Below are 25672 nucleotides of genomic sequence, written 5' to 3' on the forward strand. Positions count from 1 at the left end.
AATATTTTAAGTTAAGATTTTATATATTTATTATTAGTACTATTTAGTATGATAACTAGAATGAAGGAATATGTTTGTTGTAATGCATATATCCTTGTGTCTTTGGTCTATGGTTTGTGGTTGCGGGGTGGGTGGGGTGGGGGTGTTGAGTCTGTCTTTGAATAATAAAAGGTTTTATTTTGATTATAATATTTACGAGCTTTCATCAGTATATGTTTTGGGTAATTCTACTCACCAAGAATTTAATAAATGAGTAGAGATCACTTACTATCTCTAAAATTTTCATGACTATTCGCTATTAAGTCACATTTTTAAATGCTAGGTAATACTTCTTTAAAAAAAAATGATCGGATTTCTCATTCCTTAATCGTTTATGGGAAGCTGGGTACCGAGTGTGTACTCGACGCACGGCAAATAATAACTTGAATGTATAACGAAGTTTGAAGAATATTTTCATACATTAAGGTTCACCTTGAATAACTTGTTTTGTTGTTATAATTAAACTATCTTTGACCCTAGATTGTGACCTTCTACCTCTATATTTTAAATTAATTAGAGGGTACGATAAAATAATTGAAATTTCTCAATTCTTTTAAAATAACGGTTAAAACTCTCCTCCCAATATAAAATAAAATAAAATTATAGTACCAATAACTACTCTTCAACCACAAGAAAGTCAAGATTAATTATAAGAATCTTTATTTATTAAGTCGTTCTAATTAACTCAACTCAATATATTACGTACAAATAAAAACTACAAAGCATCTGAAAGTTAATACGAAACATGACCAAATCATCTTAAGCATCTGTCGTGGATCTCATTCTTTTATCTTAGTATACTCGTAGGTTTATCTTAACATTCACATTTATACAACACTCATCTTGTGGATATATCGAATACTATAGCAACCCAAGAGCCTCAGTATATGCATCTCTCTATCATATATGATATGGTATAATATAATATTCTCATAGCACTTCTACATTTCAACTATCCTATTTTGATTTTGTGTAATATATAATATATCCACGTATCGTACCACTCTCACGAAACATGAAGCTTGGATATCTGAAAATAAGTGAATGCCTCATCTCTCTTTCTTCCCTATCTCATTGGACCATTTGTATCTATATGCATTAGGATTTCGATTCATGGATCTCTAGATTCGTGAAATCAAAATAAAAGGCTCGAACCATTTCTTCTGATAAAAAAAGAAGAGAAAAACCCAACTAGTAATACCATTCTCCACAAGTTGGCTATGAATGGTTTCAAGAGAGGTAGACTGAAGAAGTAATGGAAAGAGGTGATTAAACCAGACATGACGCAACTTCAACTTACTGAGGACATGACCTTAGATAGGAGATTATGAGAGACACACATGCATTAGGGTAGAAGGTTAAGTAGATAGTTAGCGTTGTCCCGCTTATTTCCTTGTGCCGAAAATCTACTGAAAATAAATAGTCTATCTATCTACCTCCAAGACAGAGGTAAGATCTTCGTACACTCTACCTTCCCAATCCCTACCTAGTGGGATTACCCTATGTATGTTGTTGATGTAGTACCATTCTTCACAGATTAGTGACATTGAGTCCAGAGGGTGTCTGGCATATCAAGAAAAGTTGATGATTTCAACCATAAAAGTAGTGAAATGCCAAACAAATCTGTACTCAATACAAATATAATACATTTGCTAATCTAACTCAAAGGAGAAGGCAATATTACAATCACTTCCCAAGGCATGCTCTTTTTAGCATGACAAAGATTGAAAATAAAACCTAAGCTTTACAAATATAAACAACAATCACACATGAACAAATATAATTATTAGTTAAAAAGAAAAAACTTGACCCTTCTTACTTTTTTTATTAACAGATATTATACCTGTATAAAAGTTAAATTAAGGTGAGAATAAACTACAACCTTCCACCATTTAAACCAACTAGAAAAACCTTACCAAAGTTAAGTTCCAAATAGGAGCATACGCTATACATATGTACAAGTTGATTACATAACTTATGTGCAGTCTGATTCAGGTCCAAAAAGATCGATGATGTCACCACGTACCAAAGCTGCAACCGACATGCTCTTGGGTGATAATGTGAAGTCGATCTTGCATGACATCCATGGATGGATAAGGAGGAAAGCATAGGCGGAAGAAACATGTGTGTGAAGAAGGCAAACGATCATTTGACTCTCTGGTTTTGTAGATGTAAAGCCTAGAGGCCAAACCTCCAAAACCCTCGACGGGAAGATACTTTATTGAAGTCCAAAAGAAGAGGAGAACCTTTCTCTGCTCAGCTGACATGCACCCAACAATCTGCAGGAATGAAAGAAAACAAACTTTAAATTGGTATGAATCAAATCTCATAAACCGAGGTTCATCCTCATAATATTCGAAGTAGTAACAACCAAGTCCCCAAGTCCACATTAGGAACAATTAGGTAATCCAGGACTTATATCCAATGACCACCAGGTACTTTGTTTGCTTGCTTTCTCCACCTGTGTCTTTTACAGAAAATTGCAGTAATCCGAGCCCCAGGAGCATGTTAAAATGGATCCTTGCGCAGCTTATTACCCAATTCATATTCACAGAAAGTGAAATGCAAAGGCACAACACTACTAAATGCAAAAGGAGGGTAGCTGTAGATGTGCATGTATGCTCAAACTATCGATTTGTCGGAGCAGAATAAATAAGACTTATCTCTTATGGCACTGTTCAACTTGTTTGGTTATCTACTTGAAAAAACTTTGCACCTCTCAACAGAAAAATCCTTTCTTAAGTTTTGTAGAATGACAGATGAGGTGACATAATATCTCCATGATGACTATAGATGATCAAAATCAAAAGATTGCAACCTCTCCAAACAGCACAACCGACAGCGGGGTATAGCTTTTTAGAGTTGCTTTCTCGGATAAATTCCTATACCCAGAATCAAAGCATTTAGTTTTTAGCCTGCAAAATGCTCTTCACAGAAACCAACAGTTCTTCATAGTTAATTCTTATTCCACCTACAAATATGATAACGGTGTGAGCCAAGGGCGGCAACAGGGCCACATCCTAATATTAGCCTCTAAATTTGCTCCGTGCTGGAATTTCTGGAGAAAAAAAAGATAAACCAATTCTACAAAGTAATTGCTTCTCTCTATCCAAGCATTGAGCAATCAAAGAAGACTACGAACAATTGTTTATGGAACTTTTTGTTCGTTTTCCATTACCTTCTCATACTCAAGCATCAAAGAAATATCAAAGGGCATCATTTTTACCATCCTAGTATAGACAAGATAGAGAATATCATAGAGCTTAAAATCATAGTTAGTAAAAAGGACGACAACCCCTCTAGATTGCCTATATTGGATATCCCTCACCCTTATTTTGAAAAAAAAAATACAGGAACCCACTAAGCTTTTTAGTGCTATTTGACACACCAATGTATGACCCTATCTAGTCAAAAAGTATCAGAAAGTTGTCGATGTTGCACAAAATGAGAAATTTACAACCAAAATACCCTTCTAAAGTAAGCTACTATTCACTAATTATACATATCTTTTTCTCACACACATTGTTTAGCTTTAGAAGCTAAAATTCTAGTTCCTTTTTCAAGCATCTTTGGCTAATGCTTAATTATATATTAACTTCAATAAATCCAGACCTTATATTAAAAGGTAGAAGGAAAAAGAAATTAATGGAAGTACCTTTTCTAGATAAGTGGAAATGCCTAGTCTAACATGTCATATTAAAGTGCCTAGAGGTCAATGAAGTGGGTTAAAGCCTCAGGTTCAAATCCCAGCAGAGACAAAAATACTAGGTGATTTCTTCCTTGTTGTCCTAGCCTTTGGGAACATAGTTACGTGTTGCTGGCAGGTACCCATGGAATTAGTCGAGATGCGCACAAATTGGCCCGGACACATGGTTATATATATATATATATATATATATATATATATATATATATATATATATATATATATATATATATATATATATATATATATATATATATATATATATATATATATATATATATATATATATATATATATATATATATATATATATATATATATATATATATATATATATATATATATATATATATATATATATATATATATATATATATATATATATATATATATATATATATATATATATATATATATATATATATATATATATATATATATATATATATATATATATATATATATATATATATATATATATATATATATATATATATATATATATATATATATATATATATATATATATATATATATATATATATATATATATATATATATATATATATATATATATATATATATATATATATATATATATATATATATATATATATATATATATATAACCTAGTATACATATATATAAGCTTGTATTCTCTCTATTAATATAAACTCGAAGATTTGCACATTGAAAATTACGTTTATTGGCATATGTAGGCAATCATCATTTTTTGCACGTATAAGTTGTAAGATGGACTAAATTTGTTTCGAAGTTGGATCTTTCTTTCTCTTTCACATAGTCTTCAATTATTAAGCACAAAGGGCATATTGGCCATAGCATGCTCACTTGCACACTTTTTAGCAAAAGGGTCTAACAAAGGTGTCACTTAGTTTCACAAAGTGGTTAGGTATCTGTAACTTAAGTGGTTTAGCAAGGGTGTCCCTGTAGCTTATCCTAATATTAATTAAGTTTATTATATTATACGTCAAAGAGAATTTGCTAAGAAACTACAGAAGTAAAAACAAACAGTGTAGTTTCAAGTGAATTATCTAGTGATATAAATAGGCATAGAAGTGAAACGGGCTCTTCCTTAATGTTTCTCCTTCAACAGTGGCCATTTGATTCAGAATCTCTCAGGAAAACCAAAAAAGAAATATTAGGAAGGTACAGTCCCTCATCCCCACCAGGAAAAAAAAAATCTCCCTTCTCAGAAAAGAAGAAGTAAACACATATAGAGAAGACAGAAGGAAATATAGATTTTTGCCTGGTGCAATACCTTTGAAAAGAATCAAGCTTCTATACAGAATGTTAACAGAGGAAAGACTGACATGAAACAAAAGAAATGAAGTCTCCAAATAAAGGAAATGTACAGACTGCAAGACTAGAAACAGAACATACCTTCCAAAACCAAGATATTTGAGGATCACTTTCTTTATAGCCATTATAATCAGTATGTGCTTTCCAGTCTTCCACAGAAACAGCAGTTTCACTCCCGTGGAGCATCCAATCAAGATCTTCAAGATCTAAGCTCTGGAAAAAGGATTTCTGGAGTCTTACGGTAGTTATAATGTCAGCAAAACCTTGAGCAAAATGAGCCACCTGCTCAGCAATGGATGTGACAAAGCGGTGCTGAATAAGAAGCTCAACATACTGCTTCCTATTTTTACTATTCACCATGGTACTTTTCCCATTAGGGCACAGCTCGACAACCTTCCTGGATCCTAACTCTTCTACTTCACGAACAAATGTCAAACCAAGAGTATCTTGATCTACCATCTCCGGATCCATCTCCAATATCTGCCTGCAGCTGCTGTACAAGAATGGATCTGCATCCCTTATGTCATCCAAGGAAATACTCTTACCCGACAATTGTAAGAAGAACACGCGGTCAAAGACAATGCCAACTTGTATTTTATGCATCAAGGCCAAAGCAATTACCCTGCCAGAGAAGCTAAAATACTCAAGGTGCAATGGGTCCACCTTCGACGCTGCAATACGAATATGTAGAATGTCAATAAGGCCCCAATAATAATAGTATCAGTGTCTTGCAAAATAAAATAAAAATTCCAACAAAACATAGGCATTGCAAGTTCATCCAAATAAATGGAAACAATGATGATGAATGAAAATTGTCAGCTTGTCTAACCACATATCTCAAAAAGAAAAGAAAATGATACTATGACTTGGAAGTACTCCATATATAGTGCAATACAAAGAAAAGTGGACCATGAATTTCTAACTTTGTCTAAGAAAGTTTGCTGGCTAAGGATCAGCGTGGTCATCCATCAGCCAGAATGTTGAACTCTATATCAGTGTTTCCCAGCATTTATCTGATTCCCCGCAGAAGACAACCAGATGAGGACTTCAGAAGAAAATCACGAAGAGGACAAGAAGAGTATTTAAATCAAGAAAACAAAATAATATTTAGATATTGCATGTTAGAATACCTACCACTAACTGATTTGGGATTGGTGCAATTGATTGATTTGGTGCCAAAATAGCTGTATCTCCTTAAGTTAAAACGAAAATAATTATGAGCTACACATTAAATACTGGAATCTTTTAGTTTCTCTGCACAGATAGGGACCTGGACAGGCAGGAGAAGCCCTGATCCCACCTTCAAATATTTGGAAAATGATACATTGGTTATCAATCAGCAATTGTTGAAGATAATTCAAACCTAATGTAGGTCAAAATTGCTAAAACAAGAGGGGGGAAATACCATGAACAAAGATTAAAAGATTCTAAATTAAGACAACTAGCTCGCCAAGTGGACGTCTAACCCCCTCACGCAAATTGGTCCACATAGTAACTACCTACCTATTTACATATATAACTAATTTGTGGACTGACGAAAGACTTGGTGAATATTTTTACAAGATAATCATTTAATTTTACAAATTTTAATGACTATGTCTCTGGTGTATCTCTTCTCCAACAAAATCAAAGTCGATTTCCTTGTGTTTGGTCCTTCCATGGAAGGTCGAATTTGATGCAATACGAAGTGCAACTTGACTATCACAGACGTTTTATCTAACTAGTCCTTGAACTTGATACCAATACGAAGAGACTTTAAGGATATGACTACCTGACAAGGACGACACAAATGTAAAAGGGGCTTAAGTCTAACAATAAGAGCTCAATCAGTGATGCTTGAGTTATGCACACATTATCGGTTTGAGCCCTACTGCAAATTAAATCTTGGTATTTTAATGGAAAATGGTATAGGGGTGGGCCCATCATCCATCGAGTTTCAAACCGTGCCACTAGTCCTTGGAGATTTCTTGATTTTAAGAAAAAAAAACGTACAAAGGCTTAAGAGCAAATATTGATAACTCAAAAATATACCAAGATGATGATTACGATAAAAACGAACACTTAATAGCCCTTCAAAGATTATGTAGAGGACACAGTTTTGCAATAAAAGGAGGATTGAATCAGAACTTGTATATCATGACCTTGAGGAGGAGACATAGGAAATGTACACATAGGATCCATTAGTTGTGGGTCATGTACGACCACAAAATAGTCAATATAGTCAACCTAGGAAGAGGGATGTGAAGACTTACCTGAAGAAGATGGCATTGGCAAACATAATGTACCATACAAATAAGTTGAGGGCAAAAAAGTGATTGGGTTCATGTCTTCATGTGGCTTGAAGCAAAAAGCATGATGAAGCACACACTTCTTCGAAGTAAAGTGTACAAGTTATACAAGTAAAAATCACCAAACACATGTTTATCGTGCAATCTATTGATCAAATTGCAATTAAAATAACTAATTTCAAACATCCAATAAACAATAACGATGATATTCCAACTCATCAAAGTTAAGATTCAAGTAAAGCTAGAGTATACTTTCCTTGTAACATGTTTTTGATGGTGGCCAGCATTGAGAATGCTGAAGAATACAACTGTACTAATTCTCAAAAAAGATTCAAAGAACGGACTGATTTTCATTAGGATAGCCTCACACATCGTTGTGTGATGTCTTGCACTTATCTAAAACACACGGCCAAAACCATGAAGCGGTAACCCCTTGATTAATTGCTTCATCACTTTAAGACATGAAGTGATGACTTCTAATAACACTAAGCAATGGTAATCCTTACTAAATGGATAACAACAAGGAAATAGACACTTAAGAATAGGGTTCTTCACAGTTCAAATCCCACTCTCAACTGCTTTAGCATTATTCAATTCTCAAAAAGAGAGTAAGGGTCTTTACAGTTCAGTTTTTACATAAAAATACTAGGAATGCAAGTTCAATTCATTCAATCCACTAGAGCAATGTACAAAGATGTCAAATGCAAATACAATATCCACATATAGAACTTTGAAATCAAATACTAACAAAATGTGAAGATATGCGAGTTTATATAGAAAAAAATGTCAGATGAATTTAAAATGAAGGCAAGAAAAGCTTACCTGGATTTGGAAAGAACCTTCTGCGGTCATTTGGACAAGCAACAAACAGTGCATTCTGAGGGTTGAAGATTGCTCGACATACCAAGAAAAACCACTCCCTCAAGACGCCAGGCCCCGTAGCTTCTTCACTCTTGAACTCCATAAACAAGCCACCACGTAATGACTCGGGATCTGCATGTGCAATGTACTCAAAAGATTCTGAGAGCAACTGAGAGCGGTCAATGAGCATCTCGTGAAGCTCCTCGTACTCGTCCTTCACTTCTGGAAGCATCATCATGGCCAGATACCTCCTCACCTCAAAATTAGTCACTTCCTTGTGCTCCAAAATCCACCGATGATCTTCAGATCGTTTAGCAAATCTAACAATCAGAAAACACAAAGAAACTTTTCTTTGCCTCATTCTATTCCAAAATTCATCCTCCGAGCCCTTATAAAGTTTTGATATAGCATTTATCTCCTTCAGAATTGCAAAATACTGGGACCACCCGGATACAAGAGGCTCACCTTCTCCTTTCTCTTTCAATGCTAAAGATTCTTCCATTTTCTTTAGACATAGCTCTAATTTCTCCAGCAAATCAAAGTAAATATCATGCAAATATTTAATCTGCTGTCTGTAATACAACATCTCAAATCTTTTGCTTTCCTCCTCACTGGTGCCTTCCTCCTGCAATGGGAAAGCGATTGGACTGCAAATCGCTACATGATCCCCTATCAAATTCATGATAGGACCTATAAACGCAGTAAAATCACGCACATCACTTGAAGAAGGCCCCATTGTGGTGTCTGATCCCACACTTGATTCTAAAGCCTGTGATAGCTTAGCTGCTAGTTCGCGAACAAATGGGAAAATGTCTTGTAATTCCATTACATCTTTACCATCAGTCTTCTTACTCTCCCAACTTACAACCCCAACAGACTCTACTATACCCCCTAAACTACTCCGACAAAGAGCATATAAAGAATCATCAACACCAGCAGACCTACTAAGCAACTTACAGAATTCTAAAATTATAGGAGCACATTGTGTATATATAGGATTAGGCAAAACAGTCTTACTCGAATTAATAAATTGACGAATCGATTCATCAGCAGTATCTTTGTTCACTTTAGCTTGAGACATATACAGCATCACCAAAGCTGCCGGGGCGCACGAAGACAGGAAAATCTGAAGGTGCTCGGCGGATTTTTCAGTAGCATTTCGAGGTGTCATAGTAAGAAACTCAATTAGTCTAGTCTTTATACGATTCGAAGGGCGAGGATTACCACTCTTACACAGATCAAAAATCTGAGAAACCAAGTCATTTATCAGCTGCCATGCTTGTGGATGCCCTGTGCTCCGCATTCGTCCAACCAATTGCAATCCAGCATCATTTTGAATGTCGCAGCCGGCTAACGTTTGCTCCCACTGTAGCTGCTTCCCTCTGTAGATTAATCTCTGCTCAGTTATGGGCATTCCGGTAATGAACTGGATTTTCTCATGAATTGATTTTACTGAGTCAGTAGACTCAGCTTGAAGCACCAAAGTATTCCCGCCGGATAACAACCTGACAAAAAACTGAAGACGACCCAGAAACCTAGTTGACTGAGTGAACACCGACGATGAAGATGAAGATGACGATGACGGAAGTTGTTGCGGCGATGATGAAGCTGAGTCAGAGCTGTTGTTTTGATGATGACGTGGAGGGGAATCGGTGAAAGAGGTAAGGACAGATTGGTCTTTTCTCATCCTGACGGCGGAGTGTACTAAGTATAGTTCCGATGAAACAGCGTCTTCGTCGGCGGCATAATCTTCAAGCTTCCGTTTGGGATTAACGCCGGTCATTGAAATTCCGGGGTTTTACTCCATAGAAGAATCATAACACCAAAATTCACCAAATAAAAAACTAAACCCACTATTTTTTTCTGCTGAGTTCAAAACTTTCCTCAATCAAAACTGAAAACAACAAGAGGAAGAAGAAGAAGATGAAGAGGAGAGAGAAAGTGTAGAGAGAGAAAATGGAGAGTGAGAAAAAAATGTTTGAGAAGAAGAAGAGAAAATGAAAATGAAAAGAAAAGAAAAAAGCATTTTGTTACGCTAAGTATTGTGAAATGACCAAAATAGGTTTCCCGCGAGCTACATGCTTTTTCCTTTTTCAGTTACTAGCACATAAATATTTATCTTCCGTTCACTTTTACGTGTCCACTTTAGACTTTACGCATATTTTATTTTATTAATTTTCTATATAAGTTATGACTAATTTTGAGGTTTATAAACTTGATCTCAACCTCTAATTTTAGATATGCACTTAAATTTGTATATTTATCTTATACGACGTTGAGGAGTCACCTTATACTAAGGGGAAACTTTTATTGGCGGAAAATTATATTATTTATACATGATTAAAATAATTTTTTATGTATATATAATAGATATCGAACCCCCTTCGGCAACTTTGTATGTCTATTTCTACAGATTTTGAACCCCTTATTGAAATTATGACTCCGCCATTGACGACGTTGTATACAGTAATTTGAGTTTTACGTGGCTTTCAACGTATACTATACCACGTAGGACGGTATGTTTACTAGTTTAATTTTATATAATTTTGAGTGTTTATTTATGTATATCTGAAATGGAGAGCATAAATATCAAATGAAATCAAATTAGAATATATATTTATGTATTTATGCCTTTTTATTATTAGTGAATATAGTTATATTTGGTAATTTGTTCATTAAATTTCTGTATCGAGGTTTTGTAAATCATATCTCGTAGTACTGATTTTTGATTTGCAATATCTTGACTTTAATTAATTGAATTAAACATTTCTTTACAGAATGTTCATTTTCTTAAATAAAAATAATCAACTTTTTTTATATTGCAAAAAAGTAATAAAAATAAGTGAATCAATATAACTATATAAGTATGGTGAGATATTCAAAATCTCTTTTCTTGATAGGTTTTTGATTTTATATTTTTGAGAATAAAAGAAAATTATTGAAAACATCCGCTTATAATGGACTCTATAATATGCAAGTTTGAATTTGGAGATTTTTTGATAGGTCTTTGATTTTATATTTTTGAAAATAAAAGAAAATTATTGAAACATCCACTTATAATGGACTCTATAAATGTAAGTTTGAATTTAGTCAAATTTCAATAGAAATATCGAATATTGATAGTGAAAAATAAAATTTCTTTTTCCCATTGTTGGACTTGTTCACATTAGGGGCCTTTTGGAACTTTCCACCGACATGCAATATGAACACTATTACATATTAAAAAAAAAAAAAAAACTAACACTCGATATATATGAACCAAAGCAACAAAAGAAGAAAAAAAAAGGGAAAATAACGTGATACAAGGTACATATTTTGTTTTTGATAATTATAATATTCGTGTCAACTTGCGTGAACCTGAAACGATTCAATTACAATAAGCATTTGGTATTTTCTGGATTATTTGAATATTTAATGTTCAAAATTGAAACGGGTTATTTATAATACAAAAACTTTTATTTTCATATATATATAAATCCAAATTTTGAAGGTCGAAGGAATCATTAGGTCACAATTTCATATTCATCTTCGTACTGAAAATTTATAACGAAAAGGGTTTTACTTTTTTGTTTTGTTGTTTGAGTCGCTGTTTGACGTAGATTAACGAGTTATATGTATGTATTGATATGTGAATGTATGGTGCTCGGTTCGTGTAGTTAATAAACGAGGCATTACCCCTCTTTTTGAACCCAAAGTATATTTTTTACAGGTCAATCCAGTAAAAAAGATAGTCGTTAAAGAGATTTTGAAAAGAATATAAATTGATTTTTATGTATAATATTACTATTGGTCCCCAAATTTTACTTTAGTTGAGTCCTCACTTTTTGTTCAAAGTGCACTTCTTCTTTACACACTCAAAAAACATATATGAAAATTATTTATGTATTGTATAAGTTAACTAATTAAAGTCAACTCATAAGATTACTTTTCTAAAAGAATTTTTATACCGATAAGTATTCATTCATCCTTAATACATCAAATATTTTGGATTCTAATATTTTGGATTTAGAATCGTTTTTATTAGAGAATGTTCTACCCTTAATATAAATTTTTTTTACACAAATTTAAATTTAATTGAGCTTTAATATGAATGTATTAGGTTAAAAAACCAAAAAAAAAAACAAAAACTAAACATGACTTTAAAAATAGAGCTAGAATTTTAATTATAAACTTGACATAAATTAATTTTAAAAGTGGAGGGGGAACAAAAGAGGTGAAAGGAAGACACTCTTTTTGTTTTTATTAATATTATTATTCATTTAAAATTTGATATTCATAATAGAACTGGTTAATTCGAATTTGAGCCACATAAAATTTATTTAAGAAAAAATACTCTTTAAAAATATATTTTTTTATATTCAAAACTCATGCTTAAGATAAAACAATCTTATTCATTCATTCACAACCGATCGTTTTTATGCCATAGAGATATTTTTTCTACCTTCTTTACTTCTTCTAGTTTTATTTTCTTCCATTTGCATATTATGCTATCTTACAATTTTCTCTCTCTCTTTTTGTTTCTTTTTAAAATGCATGCAATATGTATGAAATTGGGTCATATTATAAGAGTGTTTAATATAATTAAATCTTTTTCTTCTTCTTATCAACCATCTTCTTGAAAAAAAATAAAAATATAATAGAATGGAAAATTTGTTATTCAATAGCAAAAGGAGGACAATGGATGGCTAACTCAAAACTCTTTTTGGGTCAAATTTAAGCAATTAAAATTTATTAATATCTTGCTTTAAGGAGGAATTTAAGTAAAAATGTAATATAAAAAAGAATTAAAAAGTTAATTATTAGGTATACAAAACAAAGTATATATGACCAATTGACCATAATAAGTCAAAAGGCAAATGTGAACATGTTCATCCTATTTGATATTTTTAAAAAAATATAAAGTTGATTACTATTTTAATCGATTTATTATATAACAAGTCGATAAAGTAAGGTTTAATTGCTACTTGGAGCCCAAGATATGACATGTATCTATATTGATGTACTAACAAAGGGTTTTTAACCTGGAATATATTTAGTAAAAATTATGTAATTGGACATATTTCACGATCATATATATTATTATTATTATTTATATTTTAAAAATATTATATATTTTATCATTAATTAAGAATTTCTTATTATACATTAAGAAAGTTACACCTAGTTTTTTCCTACATGATACATTAATATAGGGAGAGAGGTGAGTAAGATGATCAAGTATCTCAGATACATGCAAATGACACTAGATACATGTATGTATATGTATCTGGTGTGATTTATATGTAACTGGGATATCAGATACATAGGCGAGTGCCGAGCGATATGTGCTATATATCACAGATACATGTGAATCCACTTTAATACAATGCATCTAAAATAAATTACACCTCAATTTAAATCCCATAAATCCCGAGATACATGTATCTAGACGTATTTGTAATATTGCAAACTAAAGTGCATTTAAGTAATTGGCTCCTAAACTAGAGAAATTTATGTAAGTTTCAGTCCTCTTCCATATTACTTAAAAAAAGTGATTACTGATTTAGGTAAAAGATACTATCATTACCGTCTGGACAATTAGACATCGTACTCGTAATCGCAACGATCCAATTGCAAGATTGATTACCCAGGTCAGTTTATGAGTTAATCAATAAATGTTTTTTTTTATCTTCAAAACCCATTTGAAAAGGACAATGCAAGAGAAATCATACAAAAGTGATCGGATACTGAGACTCCCCGAAAAAAGATATAAGGTGCTAAAAAATGATCGAATTGGTTGAATAGGATCACTATGGCTACAAGCTTTATATTGGTAAATTTTCGTTTTAATTATCTGAAATAATGCACGTTACAGTCAACTCTAATATATGCAATGAGATATAATTTTTATAGTCTCATAATTTTTTTATACATATGTAGTGGTAAGTACTTCTTTATCTTTAATTAAAAACTCTGACTTCGAGTTCTAGTTACGAAATCATCTTTAATAAAGAACATTTTAGTCCTAATGTTGTAAGTGGAACTTTCCAACGCAAATCTAAATTATATTAATCGAATACCAAATATCGGGTGAAAATTTGTGACCAGCCCAAACATGAAAAATCACATGGGCCAGCCCAATATACACATGGGCTTTCATCTAATTATCCATTTTACATAAATTAGAGGCTGAAAAAATCTCAGCAATTTGCCATTTTTCAAATCTAGGGTTTCACTCTTTCACCAGAGCTTCTCAAGCTTTTCTACAATGGCGGCGAAGAAGACAATCCGAAACCCAGAGCTAATCCGTGGCGTCGGAAAGTTTTCACGTTCCAAAATGTACCATAAGAAGGGTTTATGGGCAATTAAGAAGAAAAACGGCGGCAAATTACCCCTCCACGAGAAAAAACCCGCCGCCACCGTCGCCGCTGTAAAGCCACCAAAATTCTACCCTGCCGATGACGTGAAAAAGCCCCTTGTTAACAAACACAAGCCAAAACCTACAAAGCTTAGGGCAAGTATTACACCTGGAACAGTGTTGATTATCCTTGCTGGTAGGTTTAAGGGAAAGAGAGTTGTGTTTTTGAAGCAGCTTACTTCTGGATTGCTTCTTGTTACTGGTCCGTTTAAGCTTAATGGAGTTCCATTGAGACGTGTGAATCAAGCTTATGTTATTGGTACCTCGACAAAGGTTGATGTTTCTGGAGTGAATGTGGAGAAGATTGATGATAAGTATTTTGCTAAGCAGGTTGAGAAGAAGCAGAAGAAGGGAGAAGGGGAGTTTTTTGAAGACAAGAAAGAGGTTTGTTTGTTTGTTCATTTTCTGCTTAAATTTGTCTCCTTTTTATGAAATTCTGTATTTTTCACTCAATTGGACTTAGTATTATACATTGGTATACTCCCTCCATTACTATTTGTTTGTCCTATTTTGATTCGACACAGAGTTTTTAAATATACGACAAATGTAACAAAATGCTCTTTAATCTTGCGGTGAAGTAACTAAAGTAATGATATAAAAGAGTAGCAGACAAACAAATTGAAACCGAGGGAATAGTAGCGTATATGCTGTTTGAATGTTGCAATGATGTAGTACTTATTAGTGAGCTTTTGGTACATGAAGATATTTATAGTCATGGGACTGAGTATAGATTTCGGATTTATTAGAACGATTGTAGTGTGTGTGATTAACTTGCTTTGGGGACGAATGTATTAATAGCTTATATGCCGTGGAAATGTTGCAATTCTGAAGATGCACTACTTATCGTTCGCGAGTGTGTTTAGTATATGAAGATATTTATTGTTAGTAAAAGTAACTAATGAAATGTGTATCACATTTAGAAGTCTATTTTCTATACAATTTAGAGAAAAATGGAATTGTGTTGTTATGATCTTGGTTAGAGATGGTTTTAGCATTTACTTTCGAAAAAAAGTTCTAACTTTTAGTATAAATACATATTGGTGAGAACTGATGCACTCGCTACTCCCTTGTAATAGTGAGTACGCGCTTTGTTTAACCTACATTGTTAAAATTCTTCAGCTTTGTGTGATCTAATTTGATGCGGGAGAAGACATTTGAGAATTGTTTGATTTAAATATGGTTTGTATTCGTTTGTTGTGAATGCAGGAGAAGAATGTGCTTCCACAAGAAAAGAAAGATGAGCAGAAAGCTGTGGACGCTGCATTGCTCAAAACCATTGAAGGAATTCCTGAATTGAAGGCGTATTTGTCTGCAAGGTTCTCGTTGAAGTCAGGCATGAAACCACATGAGCTTGTGTTCTAAAGGAAGAACACCTACAACATTTCTGTTGAAACTGATTTTTGTTACTACTATTTTTCTGTTTTCTTCGGTTTGAACTTACGTTAAGAGTTCATATTGAGTATAAACATCTTTAATTAGAATTTGCAATATTGGAATTTTCTTGTTTTATCCTTCTGATATTATGCAATTTGTTTTCTTTAATATACTATCTTGTTCAAAATTGAGCTCAATGATGTTCTTTTCTGCCATGTCAAGATTTTCCTGTGTACTGAAGCTATATGTTACCAAGATGAGTGTTAAGTTGGGTACTCTTCTTCTTGACTGCCATTGTGGCTGTAGCTTATATGTGATGAATATATCGAGAAGTTTAAGTGGCGGGTTGTTGTTGATCTGTTCACATATCTGCTTACCGATCTTCTTACATTGTGCATACCTCTTGAGAAGGGGAATTGCAGGAAATGGCGTAGTATTTTGGCTCGTTGGTGAGCCCTTTGTTATCACCAATGATCTCTCTACACTTCTTGCTCACTCTGCTGGTTCCTTTTGGGTTGCTTCCATAGTTCTTCAATCTATGTATCAGGTGATTCTTGAGTTGAATATTTATCGGAAACAATCTCTCTATGTTCACAAGGAAGGATGAGGCTGCGGACACACACCCTCTACAAACCTAACTAATGAGACTACACTGGGGTTATATATACTATTTTGAAATTGTTCAAGAGGTACTAGTAACTTTGCAAAAGTTAAAAATGTCTTCAAAAAATGTTATAATTGTCACATTCATTGTCTATTTTTGACTATATTGATGAAATGGATTGCAAAGACAGCTCACTACCAAAGCTTACTTTGCTCTCACTTGATTTGCTCTCACCTGTTTGCTTTCTATTATAGTGAAAAATCTTTCACTTCACTATAGCAAGAGCCTTGATAGTCTTCTCAACCAGATAGTGTAACTAAAGAGATTCCTTCTTATTTATCCAAAGGATAACTATATATTATGTTACCTATTTTTAATGAATGTAAAATAAGGTGAGCTAAACCATATTTATTTTGAAATGTAGTTAAAAATATCCGTGACGAAATAAATTAACTCTAAATTTACTATTCGCTCTGTAATGTCAATACATATGTATATACTAGGCAATGTCAGTACATATATATAATTTGAATTTCATCTAAAATTTACTTTGACTTATCATATCAGAAAGCCAAATACAAATTCAATCACAATCTCTTGATAACATAATGATGGATAATATACATCAAAGCCAAAAGTTTAGGTTTCAAAAGTTTCAAAACACGTAAACTTAGCACAAAAATCACACGAACGATTAGGTGACCGAATTGTCAATCCCACCAAGTCATTTATGACTTGAGATCAATATAGGAACGCTTTAAACACCGAAAAAAAAACAAAGAAAAAAAAATGACCTAGAAAATCATTATAAATATGATATAAAATATCAACATAACCAAATATTTTTGACGAAAAATATTTTCGTACGAACACACCCATCATCACAATTTCTTTTTGAGTCTCCAATAACTAATTCATTACAAGTCATAATATTCTCCTTGCATTTTCTCAATTTTCTCTCACCCACAAATTTTTACTTTTACATTTCTTATACAGATCCCGATGAGCTTTTTCTTCCCTATATTAATACTCCTTCCCTCTTCCCTCCATCTCTCACATTTTTTTTAGCTTCACTTTCAATCCACGCAATTTTAAGCTTTCGTTTCAGTTCACGCTCTTTGTTGAAAAACTTCATACTACAGATCGGAAAAACTCAATTCTCTTCTACAATAATGTCTCCGGTGCCTTCTCTCAGTCCTGCTGATGCCGAGAAGCTAGCTAATCTCAAATCTGCTGTTTCCAGCCTTACTCAAATCAGGCAAGTCTTTTTGTTTTGTTTTGCAGATTATACGTAGTTTTGCTTAGATTTGCTGTAAATGCTAGGATCAATTTCTATGATTATCAGTTTCTGGATTTCTGGAGGTTTCATTGATATATGATAACAGCATTGCGTTTTTTTCTATTTTTTCTCAGTTTCTCGATGCTTTTGTTCATTTTTTGATCCGGAGCTGATTTTTATTTCTTTTTGCAGTGATAATGAGAAATCTGTATTTATTATGTGTGTGTGAATATGCGTAGTTTTGGTTAGATTTACTTGCTCTGCATGCTAGTATCGATTTCGATGTATCTCAGTTTTCTCTATTTCTCGCGGTTTCATTGCTACACGATATCAGCATTGCGTTTTTTTTTTCTATTTTTCTCAATTGCTTGATGTTAGTTCATTTTTTGATCTGGAGCTGTGTAGTTTTGCTTGATTTACTTGCTGCATGTTATTATCATCTTTGATGTATCTCAGTTTTCTCTATTTCTGGCGGTTTCATTGCTTCACGATAGCAGCATTGTCGTTTTTTTCTCTTCTATTTTTCACAATTTCTCGATGTTTGTTTATTTATTTTTGGATTTGTACTTGATATAGTGTGAACCTTTTTCTTTTGCAGTGATGATGAGAAATTCAATTTTCCATTTCTGATTTCCTCTGTGTGTGTAGTTTTGCTGGATTTACTTGCTCTGCATGATAGCATCATTTCTTATTTATCTCAGATTCTCCATTTCTGGATCCATTGCTCATTTAGTATGGTTTTCCTAGATTTTGCTTGCTGCATGATAGTGTCATTTGCTTTTGAATTGTTCGATCTTATCCAGACCTGATGTTTTTTTTTTCTCGTCTGATTGTTTTTACGGAGTTTTTATTTTTTGCAGTGATAATGAGAAATCTGGATTTCTTAACCTTGTCACTCGCTATCTAAGGTACAATTGGATATATCTCTGTTTACTGCTTGTTGTAGTTAGTACTAATCATTTTAATTAACTGAACTTTAGAATGTGGTTAATCTAATGCCCAATTTCTTGAGTGGATTTGTGACAGTGTTAGGTGATTTAAGGTAGTGATGTATTAGTGTCTATTGATTTTGATGATCTCGGATATGGTTTAAGTTTTGGAGGAGATAAGTCTAGTTTTTAGCTTGTGAAACTCAAACAAGAGCAGATAAACTCATGATCTATTTTGGCATTTGAATTGTAGTGGTGAGGCACAACATGTCGAGTGGAGTAAGATCCAGACACCAACTGATGACGTGGTGGTGCCTTACGACAAGTTAGCACCTCTCTCTGAAGGTATTATGATTTGCTAAATTGCTCTTCTTGTATTGATTGGCTACTGTATTGAGGAGTGAGAATTAGTGGCAGATGTGTATATAAATTGGTATTTATTTGTTTGTGCGTGTGCGCACACATGTTTTTAAAAATTATTTTTATATTTGTATACATGGTAAGTAATGAGTCTAGTTGAATTTGCACGGAGGAGCTAGATCTGCCTTTGTTGTGAATTGAAACTGTTTCTGAAGAAGCTTCACTATCTTGATCATTGCAGATCCCGCGGAAACAAAGAAGCTCTTAGACAAACTTGTTGTCCTGAAGCTCAATGGAGGCTTGGGAACAACAATGGGGTGCACCGGTCCCAAGTATGTATTTGCCACAAATATAGCAGTTATTTTGTCTAAGTTCTAACAGGGTTATGCTATAGATGTGGATTATACTTTTGTTTTCATTACTGGACTTAAACTCATGTTTGTCAGCACATATTGTTCCAAGTATCTTTCTGTTCTATTACATGTCACTGGAGAGTGAGTACTGTTGGTGGATCCAGAGCAGTGTTCTGAATCTTCTGTCTTTTTCTTGGCAACATTATTTTATTGATTCATCAGTAAGGTTCCAAGAAACTTTCTGAATGGTATGCTGAATCTTGTTAGGAGTACTATTTTATTTTACCTTCACATGATACCCTTCTTTCAATCTTTTTTCCTTACACATGCCCTCAATGAAGGCTATAAAATGATAAAACTTGGTTATTGGTTTCTCTTTCTACTCTGTGTTTGATTGTTTTCTAACGCTTTGAGTCATCAAACATGAATAGAAACTACTTATTGGGTTGATTTGATGTCATTTCCTACCGCAGCTTGTATCATTTGGATATGAAACAGTTCAAATGCTGCCTGCAACTAGATAGAATTTGGCAGAATTATATTACTGAATGATCAATACTAAGCCACTTTTCTGCAAGTGACACCTTTTCAAGAATACAGATAGGAGAAATAAAAAAAAGGGCATCCTGGTGCACAAAGCATCCCGCATTAACATGGTCCAGGGAAGGGCCACCTCCCAAGGGGTGTGATGTAGATAGGAGAAATATGATGGTTAATTTATAAGTAGATCAGATTTTACATTTGTTGGCAGCCGAGGCGCTACCTCCTTACCTTTTACCTTTGTGGTGTTTATGATGATGCATGGGTTCTTGAGAAGTTTGTCTAGATATGTTAAAAACCTCTCCTTTCTCATCATAAATTGGAAGTTTTAGCTGGGTTATTTATCGATCTTTATATCTTCTCAGAGTCTGAAGTTTGTATTTCTTCCATGCAGATCAGTTATTGAAGTTCGTAATGGTTTGACATTCCTTGATTTGATTGTCAAACAAATTGAGGTATCTATGGTTTTATGGATCAATTTAGTTCACCATGATGTTTTATATATATTTACCAACAAAAGGATGCTGTCTGTAGGCTCTCAATACCAAGTATGGATGCACTGTTCCCCTGCTTTTGATGAATTCATTCAACACCCATGATGATACAGCAAAGGTGAAATAATATCATTGTGATCCATAGTAATCCATGATTGTTCTCCAGTGTTTGGATTTGATTCAACTGCTGATTTTGCCTTTGCATTCTCTATGTAGATTGTAGAAAAATATTCAAACTCAAACATTGAGATTCACACATTCAATCAGGTTAGTGGGGCTTAACATCAATGATATTAAGTATCGACTAGCTTGTTTTTTCACCCAAAATTTTGGATTTGAATAGGTTTATTTATTCTTTCATCTTTAAATTTTTGTAGAGTCAGTATCCTCGTATGGTTATTGAGGACTTTGCTCCACTTCCTTGCAAAGGCAATGCTGGCAAAGATGGATGGTATTTAAACTGTTTAATGTGTGGACTTTGTGATTACGATTAAAAAATGGAATCAACTCACCATTTGAAACATTTACAAAAAAAATTCTTGTGGGTGTTATACTGAATTATAATGTCAGAATCTGCATCTAATGACTATCTTTTAAGTGATGATTCAGTTAGTCTAACTGCTCTTTCTTAAGTATTAATTTTCACGCTCTTTTCTTGTCACTTAAGTTAAACCTGTATTTGGTGATGAAGTTTTCCTCCTTCAAGCTGCATCTATAATTGTTATTGTAGTTATCGGAAAATAAAAAAAAAATTGTACTCGTATTGTCTGTGACCAAGTATGCCACTATGTTTGCTGCTGCTAGAATGAGAGTGCAAATTCTGATTCATTTGGCTTTTCTGTGACATAAATCATTCTTCATAAAACAATCCATTTCAAACATAGGCTAAGATTATCAAATTCTTAATTCTTCATACTGAATCTCAACTGGAGTAGATTGTGCATGGGTTCTGATCGTCTGGTCCTGTTCTTGTACTCCTTTTCTATTTTGTTGGTTTCATTTTAGCATTTCGCTCAGCTAATGCAGTGTTCACATGTACAGGAACCCCCCAGGTCATGGTGATGTTTTTCCTTCTTTAATGAATAGTGGCAAGCTTGATGCACTTTTATCGAAGGTTCTGCTCTTCATGTTACTGCTTTTTTCTGATTCTGCCTTGCATTGGGCTTGTCTTTTATATATTTACTGTTTGTGTAACAATGGCTAATTTTCTTTTTCAATCTGTTACAGGGAAAGGAATATGTCTTTGTTGCCAACTCAGATAACTTGGGCGCTGTGGTTGATTTGAGTATCCTTGCTATGATTCTCAAATGTGTATGAAAGCCTGAGTTCATTTATTAACATCTCAATCATAAGAAGCTTTCAATAGTGATAGACTTTTCTCAATCACCGCCAAGTGCAGTGTAGTTACCTTAATTCAATATTACAGAAATCCTAAATCATTTGATCCAGAACAAGAACGAGTACTGCATGGAGGTAATGACTGTAATGCCTTTTAAGGCTGTGTTTGGTAGGTAAAAGCTGTTTCTAGTTTCTCCAGTTTTAAATCTTTACAATTTTTGCAGGTGACACCAAAAACATTAGCTGATGTTAAAGGTGGCACCCTAATCTCTTACGATGGAAAAGTACAGGTATGTTGCCTTCCCCAAAAAAAGTTGTAGGATGTTGAGGTTATTTGCTATGACATCCTTGTCTCTGCATTTCATCATCTGAAGATGTAAATATTTCAAAACAACATTAGGACCACCACCCGTATCTTTTCTCCTTCACTAGAGCAACTGAGTACTAGTTTTAGATGGGTTAAGGGTGACATCAATTGGTCAAATATCCAGTTATGAGGATTTTCATCATGTGTCCTAACCCTTCCCATCCCTCCTGCCTACACCACACAGGGGTCCAAGAAAAGGTAGCACCTGCGAAGTGAAATGTACTTTCTTTGCAGTACTTCTAATCACCACAGTTCCTGCTTATTATGCTTGCTGTTAAACACCATTTGCAAACCTATGATGGATGTCCAAATTCAAGTGTTCTGTTACTCTTTTTGGTTTTCCCTTTTTGTGAGGTCTTAGGATAATTGTTTTGCTGCATTAAAGCTATCAATTATGAGTGAATTTCACACAACTGCTTATTAAGCTTCTGTGTTTGTGTGGTGGTGCAGCTTTTGGAAATAGCTCAAGTTCCTGATCAACATGTGAGTCATGCCTCTTCTATTTCTTCTATTGCTATTATAGTATGCATTGACGTTGCAGATGTTAAATTGCAGCTGACATTAGGAGATGGAGAGCAAAAAAAATAAAAATAAAAGAAGTTAAAGAACATTTTAAATGACTGATTCTGTGTCAATATATTGTCAATTTTTTCAAGTTGTACTGTGACATACAGCTCAATCAATACCCGACATGTTTATCCAATTCCGATGAAATTATCTCATTTTTATTTCATTCACCGTTCTGTTTGATGCTCTGCATGAAACTGTTACAAATACACCTGAAGATTGCCAGAGGGTTTCAAATATACTATCACTCGAGTTATCTAATTGGATTAGCTCAAATGGCTGAGTAACTCTACTAGCTATAGACCTGATAGTTCTTTGTCTGAACAATCTAGTTTCCTCTGCAATTTCTTTCTATCAAGATGTTTCTTTCTAATGAAATAGCTATTCTGTTGCATGTATTTTATATGTAAACATTAAAAGTTGTGAGCTGCTTAATGTTCCTCCTAGATTAGTATTTTCTGCTATTATTCTAACAAGATTAGTTAGTTGACATTTTTCTTGCAGTCGTATCCAATTCCGTTTTACCTTCTAACCTTACCGTGCATATGATTCTTTCTAATCCATCCCAGAGGTGGCACATCTGATGTATAAGAAACTTGGTTGATACAGGTCAATGAGTTTAAGTCAATAGAGAAGTTCAAGATTTTTAACACCAACAACTTGTAAGTTGAGATGTCTTTTTTAACCTACTCTAAGCTTTATGTTCTTACTTCCTTTTCCTTTGAAACGTGCACTGATTGAACCCTTGGCTATACAAACAGGTGGGTGAATTTAAATGCTGTTAAAAGACTTGTAGAAGCAGATGCACTCAAGATGGAGATAATTCCAAACCCCAAGGTATCGTTTTCTGCTAGTTGAGGCTGAAGTTGAATGTTTCAGTACTTCGCATAAGATCACGATGTAGCTAAGTTGATTTGCAGGAAGTAGACGGGATTAAAGTTCTTCAACTTGAAACTGCTGCTGGTGCTGCAATTAGGGTATCCCAAAACCTTAACCTCATGCTTCTAAATCATTAATGTCATTCCTTTAAGTCTTGATATTATGTCATTCCTTTAAGTCTTGATATTTTCGTTGAACTGCTGTTTCCTCTTTCTGATGAAGTTTGGCTAAGCATTTACATTTTTTCTTTTCTTTTCTTTACCAGTTCTTTGATCGGGCTATTGGAGCTAATGTTCCTCGATCTCGTTTCCTTCCAGTGAAAGCAAGTTCAGATTTACTTCTTGTCCAGGTTAATTTCCGTGTTTGTCATGATTACTGATAAAATTCATCCCCTGTTAATCAATGTTCTTTATAATATGTTAATTCACCTGCATAATTTTTACAGTCTGATCTTTACACCTTGACTGATGATGGCTATGTCATCCGCAATCCAGCCAGGGCAAATCCTTCTAACCCTTCTATTGAGTTGGGACCTGAATTCAAGAAGGTTGAGCTTACTTCCTGAAATTATATTTAACATGGTAGATTGGTTGGTCTTTCGTTGAATGCCAGCTAATAAGTCTACTTATCTTTTCAGGTTGCCAGCTTCTTAAGTCGTTTTAAGTCGATTCCCAGCATTATTGAGCTAGATAGCTTGAAGGTCACTGGTGATGTATATTTTGGAGCTGGCATTACTCTGAAGGTAATTAACAAAGTTTGTCTTCATCTCCCTTGATCTCACGTGTTCACCGGTAGAGTTGGTCTTCTTAGACGATGTTCAGATCCATTAATTCATGGCATTTTCATATGACTTAATAGTGTTTAATTTTTTTTTTGTTTTCATATCTTTTAGGGGAATGTGACTGTCAATGCTAAATCCGGAGTGAAGTTAGAAATTCCAGATGGAGCTGTGATTGCAAATAAGGTAATTCCATGGATCTAAATGCATGCGAGCTATTCTATTTAGTTGATATTGCTTTTCATCAGAAACCTATTTGGTTATACGTTGTGTCAATTTTTCACTCCAAACTTGAAAAGAGTTTTTCAAAGACTAGTTTTTCAAGTTAAAAGAAAAAATTCCCATCCCTTTTGGGTCGGTTGTGGGCGAGGATGGATTCGAACCCCCCAACACCATGGTTCGTAGCCACATACCCTAATCCTCTCAGCTACAGGCCCCACCTCATCTCCTCCGGATCTGTTCCCATGAGAACCCAACAAAGAATCTTTCCTCTCCCCATCCATTTTGGATCAAGAAGATGTATATCTCCAAACTTAACTTCAACAACCAAATACCCTTTTTCAACTTATCTTTAATAACTATTTTTTCTAATATCACGCAATTCATGTCCAAACGTCTACTAAAGTTTGTTACATTGATTTCCAGGATGTCAATGGTCCTGAGGACATATAGGAGAGTTGAGTTACTGGTGTTAAACAACATAGGATGTTCCAAAGAAGCAAGGAGTAATTTTTGGTTGCAGTTTATAGAGAATTATCACATTAACGAAAATAAATGAACAATTTTGTTTTGGCTACGGTAATCGTTTGTAAGAGTTCAAATGATTACAATCCCCATATCTTGAGTATTAATATTTTTCTTAAAGAAGTTTAGTCTCTCTTAATTCTAATTATAAGCAATTAAACTTCGATTTCGTTCTTGAAGTATGTCACTGTATTTTCAAGATTTTCTTCTTCTTTTTTTGCCCAAAAAAAATGCTCCTTCCCTCTCTTGAGACTTTTCTTTAGAAGCGCAGATCTAAAATTTGAAATTTATGAGTTTTAATTCGAATTTCTATTACATTTAGTTTCATTTAGGAAAAAAATTACCCAACAAGGCAAACATGTAATATGTATTTACGAGAAAAACTATAGTTTAAAATATTACAATTTGTAGCTATATGTAGGGTTTTATTGCTAATTTCTCTTTTTTGTCCCTT

The 25672-nt window shown here is 33.7% G+C and overlaps 3 protein-coding genes across 3 annotated transcripts; 2 read left to right on the forward strand and 1 right to left on the reverse strand.

Annotated features, from left to right (window-relative positions):
- Positions 1-1725: 1725 nt before the first annotated feature.
- Positions 1726-10190, reverse strand: LOC102593986 (E3 ubiquitin-protein ligase UPL5). Its single transcript, XM_006365796.2, has 3 exons — positions 8177-10190; positions 5148-5737; positions 1726-2318 (listed from the first exon to the last, which is right to left on the reverse strand). Exons 1-3 carry the CDS (start codon positions 9996-9998, stop codon positions 2055-2057), a joined length of 2676 nt encoding a protein of 891 aa, XP_006365858.1. The 5' UTR covers positions 9999-10190; the 3' UTR covers positions 1726-2054.
- Positions 10191-14391: 4201 nt separating this feature from the next.
- Positions 14392-16132, forward strand: LOC102594318 (60S ribosomal protein L6-like). The gene is made up of 2 exons (XM_006365797.2): positions 14392-14996; positions 15819-16132. Exons 1-2 carry the CDS (start codon positions 14463-14465, stop codon positions 15972-15974), a joined length of 690 nt encoding a protein of 229 aa, XP_006365859.1. The 5' UTR covers positions 14392-14462; the 3' UTR covers positions 15975-16132.
- A 1434-nt stretch (positions 16133-17566) lies between these two features.
- On the forward strand, positions 17567-25332 carry LOC102594654 (UTP--glucose-1-phosphate uridylyltransferase-like). Its single transcript, XM_006365798.2, has 21 exons — positions 17567-17848; positions 18730-18777; positions 19052-19143; positions 19400-19490; positions 20446-20506; positions 20586-20663; positions 20762-20812; positions 20923-20996; positions 21587-21659; positions 21773-21830; positions 21972-22018; positions 22108-22173; positions 22701-22733; positions 23427-23479; positions 23579-23654; positions 23738-23794; positions 23962-24045; positions 24142-24243; positions 24334-24438; positions 24589-24660; positions 25120-25332. Exons 1-21 carry the CDS (start codon positions 17763-17765, stop codon positions 25144-25146), a joined length of 1434 nt encoding a protein of 477 aa, XP_006365860.1. The 5' UTR covers positions 17567-17762; the 3' UTR covers positions 25147-25332.
- Positions 25333-25672: the final 340 nt, after the last annotated feature.

This window comes from Solanum tuberosum, unplaced genomic scaffold, assembly GCF_000226075.1.
Source record: "Solanum tuberosum cultivar DM 1-3 516 R44 unplaced genomic scaffold, SolTub_3.0 scf00580, whole genome shotgun sequence".
Lineage (NCBI taxonomy): Eukaryota > Viridiplantae > Streptophyta > Magnoliopsida > Solanales > Solanaceae > Solanum > Solanum tuberosum.